Raw genomic sequence first — 18303 nt, 5'->3', positions numbered from 1 at the left:
ATTTTGGTGGGCCTTGATGCTGTCGAAATGACTGATTTTACACTTGCTGAAAATTGCCGATCTACAAGCTCACAACGCGTCACGCTGTGACACGTTGTGAGCTTGTAGATTGCAGATGAGTCAGTACCAATACACTGTAGTGTAAGGTCTATACTGTAGTGTCTATACTTCGTAAGAATGTTGTCTTATACTGCAAGGCTTACAGTATAGGAAGAATTCCTCAAACCAGAATGTCCCACTATAACTATGAACGCTTGTGTATTCTTTTCAGGCTTGAATCTCCAACACGGACCCTTACCATGGAGGCACCCAGAGGGGTAGAATTGAGTGCTGCCAGGGGTGGGCTGAAAGCCAGTGGGCGTAAAGACCTACACTTCGAGTCCACGGAGGGAGAGGTAAATCTACAGTTGATTTACAAGATCTACAAGCTCACAACGCGTCGCAGGGCGACACGTTGATTTGATTGGCTCAGCACGGAATGTGATGTATGATGATAAGAGCGCCCCTCACTTCACAAGATTTTTTTGCCAAACGATTGCCCCCCAGATTATAGGGACGCTAGGGTTAATTTGGTTAAATACAGGTATGTCCATTCTCCATTCTTTTCCCCTATACAGATACTTTTAGATGCAAGCACCATCCGCCTGGGAAGCCTTCCACTTGGCATGTACAGCGCCTCCAAAGTGCAGGCCTCTCACAGGCAGACCGTATTTGAAGTGTGCGTCTGCCCCAGTGGGAAGCTGTACCTCTCCCCGGCTGAGAGCCGCTCTACCTGCCAGGATGTAAGCAACATCTGTCTGTGGAGCTGACCTGGGAATGGCGTCTTGGATACTGGACAAAGTGTAATGGTCGGAGATGCTGTTGTGTTCAAGGCTGCTATGGGACTCCTTCGTCGAGACAGCTGTGCTCGACAACTGTGACGTCCGCTGGAGATTGAATGATCTGGGCTGAGACGACATGGAGTGAACCGAACCGTGCAGCATCTGAAGCAGTCTCTCGGTTCCCATCAGTGTGAATGCAGTTTGACTTGCCGTGGCCAGAACTCCTCTCATAATCGTTGGAGTTGGGCGCCCAGAGAAGCTTGCTGTAATCAAACGTCAGGAAGAACATTAATGAAACAGGAGCAAGTTCTCTCCATCTCTCCAAGTCAGAGGACGTCTCACCTTTTTATTTTTCTACTTTAGGTTCATTATGGTTGGTACACAATGACAGTCTTCAAATGATAATCCAGATGAAGGGATTGGTGAGGAATAGATGGGAAATTATAAAACACAGGTGCCTTCTGCTTTGAAAAGAGGGTTGTTCCAAACCATGACTAACATTAGATCTGTCACTCATTTTTTTAACCAGGGAAGGATAGCTTCTGAAGTTGTGACAGTAGCAAGTGATGTAAGCACAAATCCATGATGTTTGTCAAAACCAGAATTTCGCATAGCCTATTTGTTTCTGAGCTAGCTCAATGTAAATGTCACTATTTTACCACTATGTTTAAAATTTTCTATGTGCCATACATTGTACTTACAGCTAAACTTTGATAAAGATAAAGAAATTAATAAATATTGTATACTGTCATTTCAATTCGCAAACACTAACGCATTAGCTTAAACAATCACATTCCTTTGTAGGTTTTCAAAATTCCACAGTTTTCAGTTAGCCTACTACTCAAACATCCCAAGAGTGCCAAACAATAACATATGATATGACAACATTGTGACATTTGAATTTACTGTAGGAAAACACAACACTAAACACATAACACTAATGTAGACATTATTTTAATCCCTCAAAGTGGGATATATACTTGCTTGGGCATCATATTGAAAATAGCAGATCTACAAGCTCACAACGTGTCATGTGCTGCGATGTGCTGTGAGCTGGTAGATACACATTTGTGGTTGTGGTAAGGTCGATACATAGAAATTTACATACAGTAGGTCTAGGGCAACTATACAAAAAAGTGACACATCACACATGACATGAAATGTTTTCCTTGAAGCATGAATGTAATCCACGCTGTGGGGGCGAGATATCCGGACGGCTCGCCACAAGCCGTGTATATCCACGGCCTAGGGCGAGCCGTCTCTCAGAGAGATTTTTCCTGTACTTTTAAACAGAGAGAGAGGGGGGGGGGGGGGGGGGGGGGGGAGGTAAAGTGTCTAGCTATAGTGAGAGTTGAGGGGGCCCAAGGGGGGTCATTTATGGTAGCCTACACTAGAATGTTTTATGGCCAAATTTACCTTTTAGAAGATCATTGATTGGCTGATCAGACTATTGAAACAGTGGATCACAATTCAAAGGTGAATGAATGAAAGGTGAAAGGTGCTGGTGAATATGAACTGAATCTGATGCTGTAGCACATGTCTACTGCCCTCTGCTGCTCGATGGGGGAAATTGACTAATTATTGCAGCATAATGGGGTGATATATATATATTTTTTAAAACCCTAAAAAGTTAACATTTATAGCTGGCTCGGGGACTACACATGAAAATGATCTTTTTGCTAAATCTAGCTAATTTACATCGATGTGTATTTTGGAGAAAGACAAACATAAAGCAATAGTAGGTCTTGTTTTTTGGGTTAATTTAATTTAATTTGTCCATTGAATTGAATTGTAACCATGCACTGCATTCAGCAGAGCACTCTTCCATCACATACTAGGCCTATATCAATTTTACAGCATCCAATGCACCAAAGGACTTTCTTTAAGGAAAGGTTTGGATTGTGGGTAGATTCAGTATTAGTGGTTGTTAATGCTTGCTCTTTGGCACAGCTAAACTAGACTCCAGCTTTATTCCTGTGTATATAGGCAACGTATAAGTGCAAGACGGAAAAGAGCTTATAGATGCATTTTCTTGTGCATCAACTATTTTCAGTACTTCTTAAACATTTTTGTAATTTTTTATTTATTCATGAAATTTGAAAAATTTGAATTTTGTTCTTAATTAATGAAGTTTCGTGTATTTTTTGGCAATATTGTTTGGAAATAAAATTGTGGGAAACAAAAAATATTGGTATCCATATTCGTGACCTACAAATGATCCCCGATTGACCCAGTGGGCTACTGGACCTTTTGAAGGTCAACATGAAAAACACATATGGGGGATCCCTAACAACATATTTTTCAAATAGATGTGCGGCTAATGACATACATATCAAGTGACCTCCCAGCACCTGCATTTCTCAAATCAAATGAAGTCACAGCTTTTGATTGCAATGCATTTTGTAAATAGTGTAAAAATACCCAAAGTGATGTACATTTTTTTATTGGGATGACATGGCATATTTCCGATTTGAATATATTTGACAGCATGTTTCTTTCACAAGTACGATGGGTTGCCTGTATTGTGAAAACAAAATATTTTATATATAGCATAAAATAGCAAGCTATGTATGCGAGAGAAGAGAACACTGGGCTTTAGTGCAATCTGTTGTTCATTTGGCTCGTGTTCTCAAACCTTTTCACATCAAGGACAACTGCAAACTAAACACCTGATACACAAACTTGGACAGTGCTGTAATCTGAATCGGTTGTAAATATATGAAAGTGTCTATACCAACCCATTTTCTTGTGGAGCCCCTGGAACCAACTTTGAGAACCACTGGTCAGATTAATTTGATAAACTAAAAAAAACTGCTTCTTGCTGAAGTTGCTGTCCAGGTAAAAAAAAAAAAAAAAAAGTATTAAATATCCAAATGTCTTTTCTTTATGCCAATATTTATACGAGACAACATTTTTGCTAAAACAATTTTAGTAGTTGGCCATGAACTTTGTTTTACTATTATGGTATAAAACAGACTCCCAATAAAACACTTAAAATGAGCACTGTAATCTTGACAACATAAAGCCAAGTAGCAAACTATATATATATATATGTCACATAGATGCTTACAGAAATACTGTGGAAACAGTCGATTTTAAAATATGGAACTGTCATTCTAGGTTTTTTAGAAAAAGGGAAAAAAAGCTGATGCATCCAAAGAACGCTAAATCTAATGAAACTGAGATGGATACAAATATTGAGTAGGTTATAGATGCACAGGTCATGTAGCTACAGATACCTGGCCTCATCTGAAGTTAGGCATTACATATGATTTTACACTATCTTAACAGGTGGGGAAATAAATTATTTCTTAGCGAGGTTAATCTGTTAACATGCAGGTTTGTTTTAGAATCTAAAAATACATTGTGTGGATGGGAATCTATTAAGTGGACAAGCATGTAACCTGCTAGTCTTTCTCCACGTCAGCAAAACCCGTTTTAGTGGTATGGGCTTTTCATTCCCGTCTTTTGCATTTTGGGCATCAACATAAAATTCACTCTCAAAGACTCTCCTTCCGTCTTTGATAAGACATTCTATAAAATGGGTAGAAATTCCTGTGTTTCAACCTTGAGAAAAAGATTTAAGGGAATGTGAAGGGCTTAAAATTCCGTAACGCTAATACTCTGCACTGGTTAGTAGTAGTGGTGATGCTGCTTTTATTGAATATGATAAATCAGAACTCAGATCTTGTTGTCATTCTGAAGGGATGGTTTTCTTCTTGCCAAAGTCAATGCGGTAATTCTCCTTGATGTGTCTGTAACGGCAGCTAGCTCCTCGGTTGCAACCAACATTCCTCCAGAAGAAACACTCCCTTTGTGTGAAAACAACAGTGCCGATTAAGCAGGTTTTTCTGGTTTGGAAATAAATTACATTCAATAACAGTACATTTTAATTACTTAGTTGGTGAAGGTGTGATAAATGCACCAAACACGACAATGAAAACAGCAATTTGGTGACGTTCTATACTGTATTTGTGCCATATTCTTGTATTTACTTGATCAAGTATTGGTGCTGCACAGCACTACATTAGGTTAGTTTCTTTTTTGGTAATAGTGCTCTTTTAAGTCACAACTGTGCCAAATATGATAGAGAATTCTTAGTTCATAAGAGCTGATCACTATATGCGTTTATTTCAAAACATGGCCAGTCATAGGTAACTCACTTATCTGGCAAGAACTCTGCATTGCAGGCTGTTTTGGATATGCCCATGCCACGCGAGAGCCTGTCTGGGTATCGCACAACAATATTTACGCCCATCAGCAGGTAGCCCTGGAGAAGAGTAGGGAGACGGAGAGGAGAAAGGGTCATTACACTCTGTACAGTACAGTCCTAATTATTCCTGTGTAAATGATAATAGCCAAGACTGTTCAACCAGATGGCACATACAAATGGCACATAACTCAAACTCTTGTCAGGTGCAATGATTCATTCCCATCTTAGTTATAGCTCTCTACTCTTAGCTTAATCTGACCCGTTTTTCCACACATACAGCTCTGTTATAACACATATCCCCCCAGGGATCAATTGAAGATCATTCGGTCAAGCAATTATATTCAAACATCATAGGTATGCCCTTCTATTTGAGTCTACAATATTTTGGTACCAGAAAGCAATTTTGTGGCTCCTTCCAAGTTCCAACCTAAACTCACTTATCGGTACAGTTCTCAATCTAGTCCCGAGTAATGTAGACCTAGTTTATTTTAGTTGTTTAATCAACATTACTTTTTCCAAGGCAGCATACTTGCCTTATGCAAGACACTGGGGTTCAAACCTATAGCCTACAAATCCATCCAATCACCCTACTCTCCATGTTGTACTTACATGAAACAGTTTCATTGCTTCTTGACAGTGTTTTGGGTTGGTGAAATTGATAAAGGCACATCGTCTGTAACTCAGGACCTTAACACTGTGGACAACTCCAGCGCTGCAAGAGAACGATATGTTGTCATTTTTTAAAACATTTTATGCAGATAGTATACCCACCCCACCATTTTTTATGGACACAAACATAAAGGAATATAAAAAATATTAAAATAGACAGAAGCCAAGAAAATACAAATATCTAATGACTACAAACTGAAATTGTTTGACCAACTCAAGTTTACCAAGTGTGTAATAACCTGAGCCAGCATAGTTAACTGATCACATTAAAAAGGTGATGCAATTTATTTTTTTAAAGTAGTAAATAACTTAATTCCATAGTCATAAGTGTTTGCTCAGTAACAGGGGACTCCCCGTATCTCCTGCTTTTTAGTGAAGAGAAAATTAATGTTCCAAGTCAAGGATACTGATTCCTTCCATTCAGGTAGAGAGAAAGAATACAGGATGAACAAGTGAAATTGGAAGTGATAACAATAAATGAAAAGGTTGAGCAGACAAAATTGGTGTCCCAACACTATGGCAATGATTACCATCAGAATAGAGCTTAATAATAAATCACTTGGGCCAAGTTTAAGTGCCAATACATTCAGTGTTTATAGAACAAGAGCTGTCAAGAACACTGATCAGTTCCTCGACACAGATAGTAACTCAACATACCTTAAAAGTGATGGTATATCATTACATGCAATGACGTTTCTTACCGGTCAAATAAATCCTTCACCATGGTCTCCGTCACATTCTTTTCCAAGTTCCCTACCCAAACTGGAAATAGTTCCCTGTCAAGGAGAACAGTAATACGGTACATTATTCTTTTTTGCATCCAACTTTATTCATGCTTTGTGGACCAAAGTCCAGGGCTGTAGTGGTGGGTGATTTTTGTTATCACTGCCGGAACGTTTGCTTTGAACGAGTACATTTCTTTTCTTCCATGGTTGCTGAGGCATTGTTGTGTGTAGAGCAGGTACTGAAGCCAAAATGCTTTGTTGCTTACAGCGAAGGTGTGAGGATGCATATGCACTCTCACTTGTAAACCAGTTACCATTTGGCTCATGAATAGAGGGGGGGGGGGGGCGAGTTATAGCATGTATGCATGTGGACAACGGTGCACATCTGTACCATACCCGTGCGTGAAAACATACCGAGTGTCATGTGAAGCAACCAATAGAACCCTGGACATGTCCATTCACACGCTTATTTTCAACTGTTGAAAATACTGTAGGCCATTATTTGGACAAAAAAAAGGAAAGGTCCCACACTCTCCACATCACATATTCTAAACGTTTAACAGTTTTTTTGGCCATTTATTAACGGCAAACTTTGTTAACACCCATCTAATACCCATTAGATTGGTCATAGCCAGTGGTCTATAACACACCAATGGCTAATAAACGCCAGCTTTGATCAAAGCCTGCCTCAGAGCACACGGCTCATATCAATCTGCACTTCCACATCAGCGCCGTAAGAGGTGCCGGTACAACTTTTAAAAGGAACTACTTTTACTACCGCGGACATATTTTTTATGCTAAATAGCCTAAATAAAACCCATGTTACTTATAGCCCTTTTGTGTCGACTCGACAGTCTATTATTATTTGATGTACATTTGAGATTTCGCATTTTGTACCTGCAGATGTATTCAGTTATTCATTTCACCAGGACAGGCCATTAGCCAGCTGATATGCCATGTTGCAGCGAGTCAGGTTCACCTTATGTTGGCACAAAATTACTGATAGACAATTACATTTACTCACTGTTCTTGTTGATGTTGGTCATCTATTGTGGCTTTCTTGATAACAGGATTAGGATTGGGGCGAGTCTGGACATTTGGTTTATTATGAACTGGAACCCAAGGTTTGTTGCTCACATACTGTGATTGAGGAGGACAGGGTCGAGTGGCAGCTAAAGGAACTGGATAGAGACTGGTGACATTCTTCATCTCAGCTGGTGGGAGAGGAGGACCAGGAGTTGGATGTATCCCATTATTCATGGTTCCTAAACAAAAGTATGCATTCACATTAGTATTCAATGGTCAAGTGGGTACAATAGGCAAGCACACTAATTGGTTTTAGTTGACACAAGATTCAAACGTCAGAGCCAGGCGAGTTGTCGAGTCAGTTGAGGTATCAAGGACGTATGGTTTTCAGCCATGTTAAGTGTTTGTGCACCATTACAGCCCAACTAGTCATTCAGAATTTACAAAGAAAATGCAAGTGAACCTCAAACAAGCACTTACATTTCCTTTTAACCCATTTTAGGCGGGAACCCCTTTTGGTGTTTTAAACATTATAATTGAGCTATATTTTAAAAGTCGTGAAAATGTGGCGCAAATCTTTGAATATAGATTTCAGAGCGAACATTTTTAACAAAAATATTGGCTTCTGGGGGGTCCCTGGAACTACATATTTTGAGATGGGGGTCCGTGGCACAATAGAAATAATTCTGGGGGTCCTTGACATGAAAAAGGTTGAGCACCACTGACATACAAAAACATGGGTTTTTCAGAAAAATGTTAGGATTTAGAAGCCTTTTTCTTTTTTAATCGACCGCAGTCCAAAATGGGTTAAGCAATGCAGCATCAGCAAAGAACTCTCAAGAAGAGTAACAGCACGCGACATGCAAAGACTTTACCTGGTCTCCAATGTAACTCCGACAGCACCTCTAGCGCTTTATCTATAGTCCCATGAATTATTAAGGCATTTGAGCTCTGCTCCCGACTGAAGCCATACCCCTGAAACAGCAGCACAGGATCCACAGATGAGCAACTGCACATTATGGGCAAAGTATTCTATAAGACACCAGACCTCCCGTTCAAAACCGTTTTCCGTGTCCTGCTCATAACTGAAACAGAATCAGTACAGTTACTGTAGCTCACCATTAGTTGTGTTATCTGCACGCGCATCAGTTCCTGGGCCGCATCTACACAAGAGCTATCCAACTTCAGAACTTCCTTAAAGGCTATGGCAGCTTCTTCATATCTCTGTGTGGGGAAAGGGAGCCGTCATTAATGCAAAACGGGTGCATGCTTTTGGTTAGACATACCATTGGTCCGATATCTCAAACCCTCACCTCCCACGGGGCAGCACACCTAAACCCAACCCTAACCCAACCCTTAACGCACGCCTCACCAACTTTAATCCGGTCGTTTTAACGCACCCCTCACCAACAGTATTCTCAAATGTATCACTGGCTGCACATTTATGTGTAGTAAAGTTTTGATAACAAAGGCAACCCAGAGATGTGCATAGCTGAGGCTTGCGGCTCACCACAGTCATTTCTCTTTGAATACTAAAGACAAACGGTAATAGTTTGATGGTCTTGTGTATGTTATTATGGACAGTATGACATGCACTGGTGTATGACAGGGACATTTAAAAGTGGGGTATCTCGAGCCACATTACTGTACCTCAAACATCTCAGCTGCATGATTTTTTTTTAAAGAGTGAAGTGAGGGTCGATTTGCTCAGACACATGATGTAAATTCTCCATTAATTGTCAATGGGAATTTATTTTGTAGGACAAAAATAGTGATTTGCTCAGACACATTTGAAGTAAATTCTCCATTCACCGTCAATGGGAATTTAAGGTTTGTGTAAAACGGAAATCTACACTAATAGCTGAATTTAGGAGGCGTTAGCAGCCCTCAAGAATAATCCCACCCGTGTTAAGTGAGGGGCGCTCAGCATGCATTGCCAATCACAATTTGTGTCCTCACCTTCGTCCTCAATGTTTGCGTTTACACAAACCCTCAAAGCTAGACATAGGAGGGGCTAGCGTCCCTCAAAAATAAAATACCAGCTATATTTTTTGAGTTGATGACCACACGTGGACTTACCTTCAGACCAGCCAAAGCCCTGCCCTTCCTGTAAAGGCCTTTGACCCAGCCAGGGCACATGGTTAGGGACACCTCTGCATCAGTCAGGGATTTCTCAAACGTTTGCATTTTTTCAAAACAGAAGGATCGGTTGCCAAACAGCCTACAACAAATAATATAATTTACTTGGTTTGATGAAGAAATGACAGTGTTGAAAGAAGCACCATTTTAAACTGCAGAAAAGTAGCTGTAACGTAATGGGTCAAATGAGTGGTGCCCTACTTGTATTCTGTAGGGTTGTACTTAATTGCTTCTGTGAAGTAAGTGATCGCAAGATCAAATTGTCCAGAGCTTGCATATGTATTTCCAAGAACTGAAAAAGAAAAGAGAAAAAAAGTCAAAAACAATTCCATGGAAGGAAAATGTTTCTTCTGCAAAGAAAATTATACATAAAAGATTAACATATATTATACATGATTATTAACACTTGATGCCCAGGACGTGGCCAACGTCTTCATATTTACACCCGTAGGAGGATGATATTAATAAGACAAGACATTGAAGAATCTCACCTGCAAACTCTGTGCTAGTTTGTATATTATCTTTAAAGCCCATCTTTCTTGGACTCTCAATAGTGAGAGCATTCTGTTAGGGGAAGACAATACATTGCCATCAGCCATAGAATATAATTCAGTTCATAATTTAAAAAATTACTCTTTGTCACAAGTTCTAATCAACACAAATGCTGCATTTTCATGTAACTGAATATGAAGTGCTTTGAGCAACACTAATGAAAGCACGATCATACAACAAAATATAAATTAGCCCTAAAAAACCCGTCAACACGGTGAGCATGAGTGGCTTCAGGCCAGGGACCAATAAAAAGGCCAAAGGATAGGTTCGTTATCAAATCTATGACAACACACAGAATAACCTAATGTTACATGTTTTAGGCCTTATTTGAACTGTCCACACAGCTTTATTTATGGATACGACTGACGACAGTTAACTACCCACAGTCTAAAGGTTAAGCAAAGTTAACCGTCCACACAGTCCAAAGGTTAAATGTTTACCAAAAAAAAAAAGGTTCAAATGCCTAATGGAGTAGAGACCCACCTCTTTTATATGGTTCTGTACTTCATTAGATTGTTCTTTGGGCGGCGGTTGAGTTTGTTTGGAGACTTTAGTTTCTTCTTTAACTGGGTTCTTTTCTTCTTTAACAGTGTTCTTTTTCTTCTCCTTCTGCTCCAATTTACGGTTGACTATGAGAGCAGCATTACTCACAAAACTGCTGCTCATATCAAATTCCTGAAGAAAGACCATGGTAGTTTTTATTTAAAAACATGTATAACAGTCATATATACACGTTTACAGCTAAAAGATATGATTTAGTGTTTCATTAAGGATGAGCTGTAATTGTCTGGTACCAACACAACAATAACATACCTCGGAGGTGCTCGAGTCACTCTCCTGTTCACTGTCCTCATCACTGCTGGCAGTGAAGTAAAGGGATTCCTCCAGAGTTTCTGATATGGTGCGCTGGTCTTTACCGGAATGGGCATCGTCTTTGGGAAAACTTCCATTAACGGCTTTGCTGTCCCCTTTAGGCTGCTGCGAGCCGTTTGTTACCTGTCAAAGCGAAATGATGACAGTCAACTTTGTCGCCACTGTGCTACTCACTGCCTGAGAAAATCTGAACACAAGCAAGATGCTGTATAGTTGCTCGCCACACCAAATAGCACTGATGCCCTACAAGATGTTGCATTATTTAATGATACCCAAGACTAATGATAATACTACATGCCGTGCTATGTGCATGTGTGTTTCTAGGCATATGCAACAAAGCATGCAGTGCATTGCAATGATTGCAGTGTGCTATGCATGGGGTGTCTAGGCATAGTAATGCAATAATGCCACCTGCAGGGGGCACCATTCCACCGTACCTGTGCTATGATCACTATACATATTATTTTGCCATTTTTATACCACTGCTCATCTTGTTATTCAATATACATTATGCTTAAGTCATGGAGTCTAAACCAAAAATTATTTTAAGCCCGATTCATATAGTACTTTGTCACACAGCGAGAATAGCTGACCTACATGATTCACAATGCGTTATGGATACGAGTTCAAATCAACGAGTCATACTACTTATTTTATCTATATCCTCATTTTGATCAACGTTTCTCAGACCAAGAACTTAGCTGAGAGAGATGAAGCAGGGACGACCCCCCTGAATACATATTGTTGCAGATTAAACTCTTTTATAGACTTCCGCCACTTGAACGGTCAATACTTTGACCTTTCACAGTACTTGTGTAGTTAGTCTGCTCTTTTCCATTTACACTCGTCTACACCAAACCTCTTTTCCAAAAATAGTAGATCTACAGGCTTACGAGCTTAGATCTACAAGCTTACGAGCTTGTAGATCTGCCATTTTTTTTACAGGGATGCTGAGGTTCAAGTGATTCATGTTAAAATAAATATCCTAAAAAAGATTTAGCGGCCCCCCTGCAGTAACTCTGAGGACCTCCCCAGCTGGCCTTGCAAGGTTACATGGGACCAGTGTATCCTATTTGAATTCGAACCTTAATTCTAATTGATTTTTTTTATATTCAAAGGAATATGTTGGCAGCTGTTCTCTGCTGTTCCCGGCTCACAATACCATAACGCCATGGAGCATGAGCTACTGCAGGCTTTACTATAGTGTACTTGAAAAGAAGATAAAATTAAATCTTCAACATGCATTGTAGGCCTAGAGCCTACAACAGGAAAAGGATGACCACCACTTTTTTCGGTACGTTGTTTTGAATTTAACCCATTCTGAACGGGAACCCATTTTGGTGTTAGCATCATGTTATGCTTTAGCTATTGAAAAATAGCAGATCTACAAGCTCATAGCGCGCCACCGAGTGGCGCGCTACGAGCTTGTAGGTCTGCTATTTTTGAAAAATCGAAGAACGACTGACATTTTTTAGAATCTGATCTCAGGTCAGAATGGGTTAATAACCTTTGAAGAATCCTCCTCCTCCTTAGTGGCCATTTCCCCTACCATAAGCTATCGGGTGTTGTGCTAATTCACTTATTTCCATCGCTCAAAATTATTTATTTTTTGTATATATATCCTCTCTTCATAATGTAAATAATATCCCAAGCGGCACACTTTACTACTTATTTCGATGGAAATAAGCGAATTAGCACAACACCCGATAGCCCCATTCAATTCCCATTCAATTCAATGCAATTCACTGAGGGCTTATGGTAGGGGAAATAGCCAACAAGGAGTTTTTGCACAAAAAGAAACACCTGGACCTCTTTGGTGGGGACGTAACAACTAAAAAGAAAAAGGTAAGAAAGCCTTCTAGCATGGAATTCTCCTTTAATGCAATCAGACAGTACTTTTCTGTTTGTATGTATGGGCTGTCAAGGCCAGAAAGTAGTTTTTTGCCACTCAGTGGGCGTTCCCGCATAACTTCCAGGTACGATGATGTCATGTGCATACCCCCTCTATAGATTCACAAGCTCTGTGAAGGACAGATGACTAGACAGACTGACTAAATTGGCAGTTGTCGCTCGGGCAAAAAGTAATACTTACCCTTCCATTTTCTGTATCCGGTTCTTCTTTCTCCAACTTTCTCTCACACCGTTTTCTCTCCCTTTGTTTCTGTTTAAAGACAACAGAGGAGTGAGAAAACCGTACTTTCACACAATCTAATTATTATTATTGTGAATGCCCTGCTGACAGGATGGGCATTAGAAGATGAACCCATTTTGGGCGGGAAACCCTTTTGGTGTTAGCATTACGCTATGCTTTAGCTATTGAAAAATAGCAGATCTACAAGCTCATAGCGTGCCACAGAGTGGCGCGCTACGAGCTTGTAAGTCTGCTATTTTTGAAAAATCGACCACTGACATAGAAACATAGCTTTTTCAGAAAGTCACCTGTTTTTTAACCTTCTTCTTCTCAGCCTTGTTTTTGCCTCGTTGCTCCTCTTCTATTAACTTCTCTGCTCTAGCTGCTCGTGCTTTCTTTAATTCATCCTCTTCTATTATCTTGTTTGCTCTGATTTTTGCATTTGCTTCTCTGTTTGCTTCTCGTAGTGCTTCAAACTAAAAGTGGGGTGGAGTTAAACAACACATGTTACAGTCAAGAGTCCAAAGGTTTGACAAAAGCAGAACCAATAGAGAGAATCAGCTGACTTTAACATGGCAAACTAAATTTGTCCTCACATCTCCAACGGGATCCTCTTCTGATAATTGATGAAATGTAGTAGGCTCAGAGTAGCCGGGAAATGTCAGACAATTGTCCATTAATCTTCTATTATTATTTGACGAAAGCCCGGGGAAGCAGAAATCGCTTGGGCGGCCGATACCATTTTGTACATCCATACCTTTGAGATGGAACAGAAAGTGCTTTAGCATCAACACTGTGCACTAAAACACAAGATAAAGGACAGCAAGATAAAGAAAAAGACTCCAGAAAAGTATAGAAACTTTGGCTGCCAGTTCAGATCCAGGAACACTCCGTTATAACCAACAGTAATGTTCTGACAATGTGCATTGTGACAAAACAAAATGGTACAAGAAAATGTCCAAACTGCATCAAAGAAATATGTACGTACCTATAACTGTCATTGTCTGTCGACCAGGAGCAGACAATTCCAACAGATCCAAATGCTAGAAAGAGAGGAGTTAAAAACAGAAGGATCTCATAATGTACCATAAATCAGTGTTCTGTTCCATCATTAACTCAGTATTCTATATATTAATGGAATTTGAGTATGTACACAGTGAGTGAGTTTGTAAGTGTGTACTAGTGCTGCAGTTAAATGAAATGTACCATTTCCGGACATATCCCTGATGAGTTTCTAATACATGATAAATATTTAATCAAGATCCTCTTAGCATCAAGTAAAAAAGCAATCACACGACGCTGGTGCCAACAGGACCCACCAACGAAAGATCAATGGACTACAAGGATAAATTCTATAAAAAGTGGGAAAAGTGATTGCAACACCCAGTCTGACATTGAATTGAGCAAAGGCTCAATTTATGTAATTTAAATAGCATTTTATGTAGACATAGCACTCTATAGTGTATACTCCTAATGTCATTGTACAGATATTCTACTGTTAGACGGATGTTAGGTTCTTAGCTTACTTATGATTCTTGATGACTAGTCATGCATTAGATGAATTACCATGTGTTCATTGTGTTGTTCCTGTTAACTCGGTCTGGATTAAGAATACATTGTCTGCTAAATGGGCCAAAATTGTAAATTGAATATCCAGTCACTTGATTTGGTCTTTTCCAGCCTTGGTTTGTCATTCAAATTCACATAGTAACAGAGTCATTAGCAACATTCCCCAAGACAGGCACACTCCCCCTTTGATAAATTCCATCAGCTAATGTTCAGGGTTGGACTGGGACGCAGAGATTAAAATAGGGTGCATTTTGCATCCCAAAACGCAGTTTATAGTTAAGGGACACAATAAAACAACGACCTCTGCATCCACGGGATGCACTACTGTACCGTTTTTTATCTTAGTTTATTTTGCTAGCTTTAGTTATAATAATAATTTCTTCTTCTGTTTTCTACATGGATATAACCACATTGTAACTATATACAATTAAATGGGAAGCAATTTGAGCTGCAATTTGTAAAAAATGGCAAAACATGAGGTGGGACTCATAAAAAGTCCCTGGGACTCATCTAAAAGACCATCCCTGCATCCCGGGACTCATTACATTGAAAACCTATTTACATCACTGGTCAAATTCAGCCCTGCCATTTGGCCCAGACCGGCCCACCACTAATGGGCACGCAGATACTCTACCGAGTACACAAGCCATAATACCAGTTATACTGAAAAATATTCCTCCATGTTTTGATAATTTCCATAATATAATAATCCTAAAACGGGGGGTGATGCCCACTATGTGCACTGCATACCCATGTAAATGTATCCATTTACCGGCATCTATGTAGCAGTGGTAAATTAATTAGCATACAATATTCAGTACGGTACAATACTAATGACAGGTGACCCAGACCCACCCAACTATTACCTACAGGCGCGTAATATTATCTGACTAGATCTATTGGATTGTTGCACTTGTACATTGACTACAAGTCAACTGAAGCCAGAGGCTGTTCAATAAAGTCTTGGATTTAGTTGGTTATGGAATAGGGACGGGTACATGCTTTAGTTCCGACATACTAACAGTCCGACAGTCATTAGACCATCCCGACACCTTACTCCAAACCCTAACCTAAACCGCAAGCACGACACAACGCATGTCGGGCCAACACGGGAGCGACGGGTGATTTCTGCATATCAGACCTTTGGTGTGTCTGTGGGATAAGCGTACGCACCCCATAGGGACAACGGATCAACCAACAACATGCACAGAGGGGAGAGAACGGGCTCATCTGTGCAATGCAGGAGAAAGGTGCAAAATCATACTAGCCACTACCAGAGACAAGGGACAGTTTTAACAAGACACAATCCAAGTGGAGTCAGCAGCTGGCTGTACGCCTGCACATAAAAACACTATACTGGAAGACGAATGAGACATTTTACACCCACAGTTGCCCGATTGCACGGGGGAAATATGTTTGACGGAATCTACTGTTTGCATTGGATTATGCAATAAATTTTTAATTTTTAACCAAAGACAATATTTGCCCTTGCATCATACCCACCAGGTAGCCCTGTTTCACGGTGGCTAGGGTTAGAAATTAGAATATACACCATCATACTGGGCATAGAACAATTAAGATCTGATGAGGGGCCGAAAGATTATTAAATAATCAATTTGGCCTCGAGTCCTGTTGTTTCACCATGATAACACGCCAATTTCTCTCTCTTGGAGTAACAATAAAAATAATTGTTTCCAATCCATCACATACTCCATCTAGAGATCATAAGCATAAAAACAGCACCCTTGCTCAGAGATAATCTCATATCCAATACCCATTTCCAATACAATTTAATTTACACATCAGCAAACAAAAGGCGAGATAATCAAACCATGTACTGTCTGTTCACATACGGTAGATATTAATTTGAGTTTCAGTACATGTGTATTGTGTATAGGGGAAGGGAATCAACATCAAGGAGAATGTGTTGGTACAAACAAAGGTGCTTCTTGCATACATTATTTGACTCCTTATTGTGGCTCAGGAGGAGCTCGCAAAACAAACAGTACATTTCCCACAAGATTTGCAAACACAATGCTGCTAGCATTCACCTAGCATCGCCAAGCTTTCAGCAGTGCCAGTACCCTACCCGTGTGGAAAGCCTGGTTTCCATTTAATTTGCTCAGATCCGGATTTGAACCCGCCTAGTGTCTGTATCCCGTAATTTGCACCCACACTCGCGCATTTCCGTATCCGTATCCGCTCTAGATCGGATCTGGAACCTAAAAAGCCATATTTGATAATTGATACCAGTCTACGCACATTCTGAATTTCTGACTGACGTCTGACAGTGGTGCGTGTCGATCAAAACAATATAACTGATCTACAACATGACAACGCGTCCGCGTCGATTTGTCGACCTCTTGTAGGTCTGTTCTACTTGGGAGCACCGTCGTTCGTACTATATAGTATAATATAACAACTATAAATTAAGGTGACATTACCAATTAAACGTGAATAAAATACATATATACACACAATGTACAATGGGTCATTGACTAAAATGTTATTTGGAGCAAAGGCTCGTTCTAGCAGGCTGTTCTGCTGCTGGTTGGCACTTCCCTGTTCAGAACTTCTTATCGAACTTAACACAATCACAGATAAGTTGGACGCTCATACTTACGACCATGCGGACGGTTGCATATTCTGGAAAGAGGGGAAAACAAAGAAAAAGGCACGTTATAATGGGAATACGAATAAAGAAAGCCCGTTATACTGTAGTACATGTCATAAAAATAAATCCGCTGGAGAGGAAAAAAACCCAACAAGTTAGCAATATCCCTTTAGCCACATTAGCTACAAACTTTTTTGGTAGGAATCAAACGTGAACATTTCAACACCCACCTGTAAGGTCTCTATATCGTGACATGTTTAAAAGTGTCCCCTGTTCGCCGGGGGGTTTTTTTCAATCAAACAACAAACAAGCTCCGCATAAATATTCAACTTGACTCGTATATTATTTAAACCCAAACATTTGAGCTTTGAACTTTTTGCCACGCACTATTCCGCCTGTCGCCACGGCGCGCGCTACTCCAGTCCAGACTCCAGCCAGCAGCCTTTTGTTTGGCGTAGTGTTATACGCATGCGCTAGTTTTTGCCGTGACTTATTCTGTTCTTGTGATTGGCCATCCAGCTCAATGGTGCATTACCACCACCTACAGTGCATACTGTATAATAATAATGATGATGATGATGATGATGATGATGATGATGATGATGATAATACATAAATCATAATAATAATCATTATTAGTAGTAGTAGTAGTAGTAGTAGTAGTAGTAGTAGTAGTAGTAGTAGTAATAATACTATCAGTATGGTGGACAGTCACACTGAGGAATCACAATAATAATAGCCTGGGTATCGAGGAAAAGACTGCATGGAAGCAGAGCTGGAGGTGGCAGAGACTAAAATGTTGAGGTTCTCTCTGGGAATAACAACTAAGGATGGACAGGAACAGGAATTAATACATCAGAGGGACAGCGCATGTTTTGTAGCTCTGCATGGTCCATAGCCTAATGGACCAGAGCTAGATGTTTTGAAGATAGAGATAGCCAGAGAGGCCAGACTGAGCTAGATTCTGAGGT

At 40.1% G+C, this 18303-nt stretch overlaps 2 protein-coding genes across 2 annotated transcripts in view; one reads left to right on the top strand and one right to left on the bottom strand.

Annotated features, from left to right (window-relative positions):
* The window catches only part of LOC308335495 (zeta-sarcoglycan-like), a 51322-nt gene extending 49839 nt beyond the window's left edge, over window positions 1-1483 (top strand). Inside the window, exons 7-8 of the mRNA XM_080792543.1 lie at window positions 272-395; window positions 618-1483. Coding sequence (XP_080648669.1) covers window positions 272-395; window positions 618-809 — 316 coding nt within the window. The 3' untranslated portion in view covers window positions 810-1483. The remainder of the gene's footprint in view (window positions 1-271; window positions 396-617) is intronic.
* A 1765-nt stretch (window positions 1484-3248) lies between these two features.
* Window positions 3249-17750, bottom strand: LOC308335619 (uncharacterized protein). Its single transcript, XM_080792723.1, has 18 exons — window positions 17563-17750; window positions 17342-17364; window positions 14138-14192; window positions 13746-13906; window positions 13458-13625; window positions 13111-13179; window positions 10959-11141; window positions 10629-10820; window positions 10085-10157; window positions 9795-9885; window positions 9534-9675; window positions 8574-8678; window positions 8330-8429; window positions 7453-7693; window positions 6405-6479; window positions 5644-5746; window positions 4985-5091; window positions 3249-4633 (listed from the first exon to the last, which is right to left on the bottom strand). The coding sequence occupies exons 1-18, from the start codon at window positions 17585-17587 to the stop codon at window positions 4516-4518; spliced, it is 2031 nt and encodes a 676-aa protein (XP_080648849.1). The 5' UTR covers window positions 17588-17750; the 3' UTR covers window positions 3249-4515.
* Between the last annotated feature and the right edge of the window lie 553 nt (window positions 17751-18303).

The sequence above is a fragment of the Protomyctophum bolini genome, assembly GCF_963924005.1.
Source record: "Protomyctophum bolini genome assembly, chromosome: 20".
Classification (NCBI taxonomy): domain Eukaryota; kingdom Metazoa; phylum Chordata; class Actinopteri; order Myctophiformes; family Myctophidae; genus Protomyctophum; species Protomyctophum bolini.
Note: the sequence above shows the minus strand (reverse complement) of the source record. Positions and strands in the feature narration are given on the sequence as shown.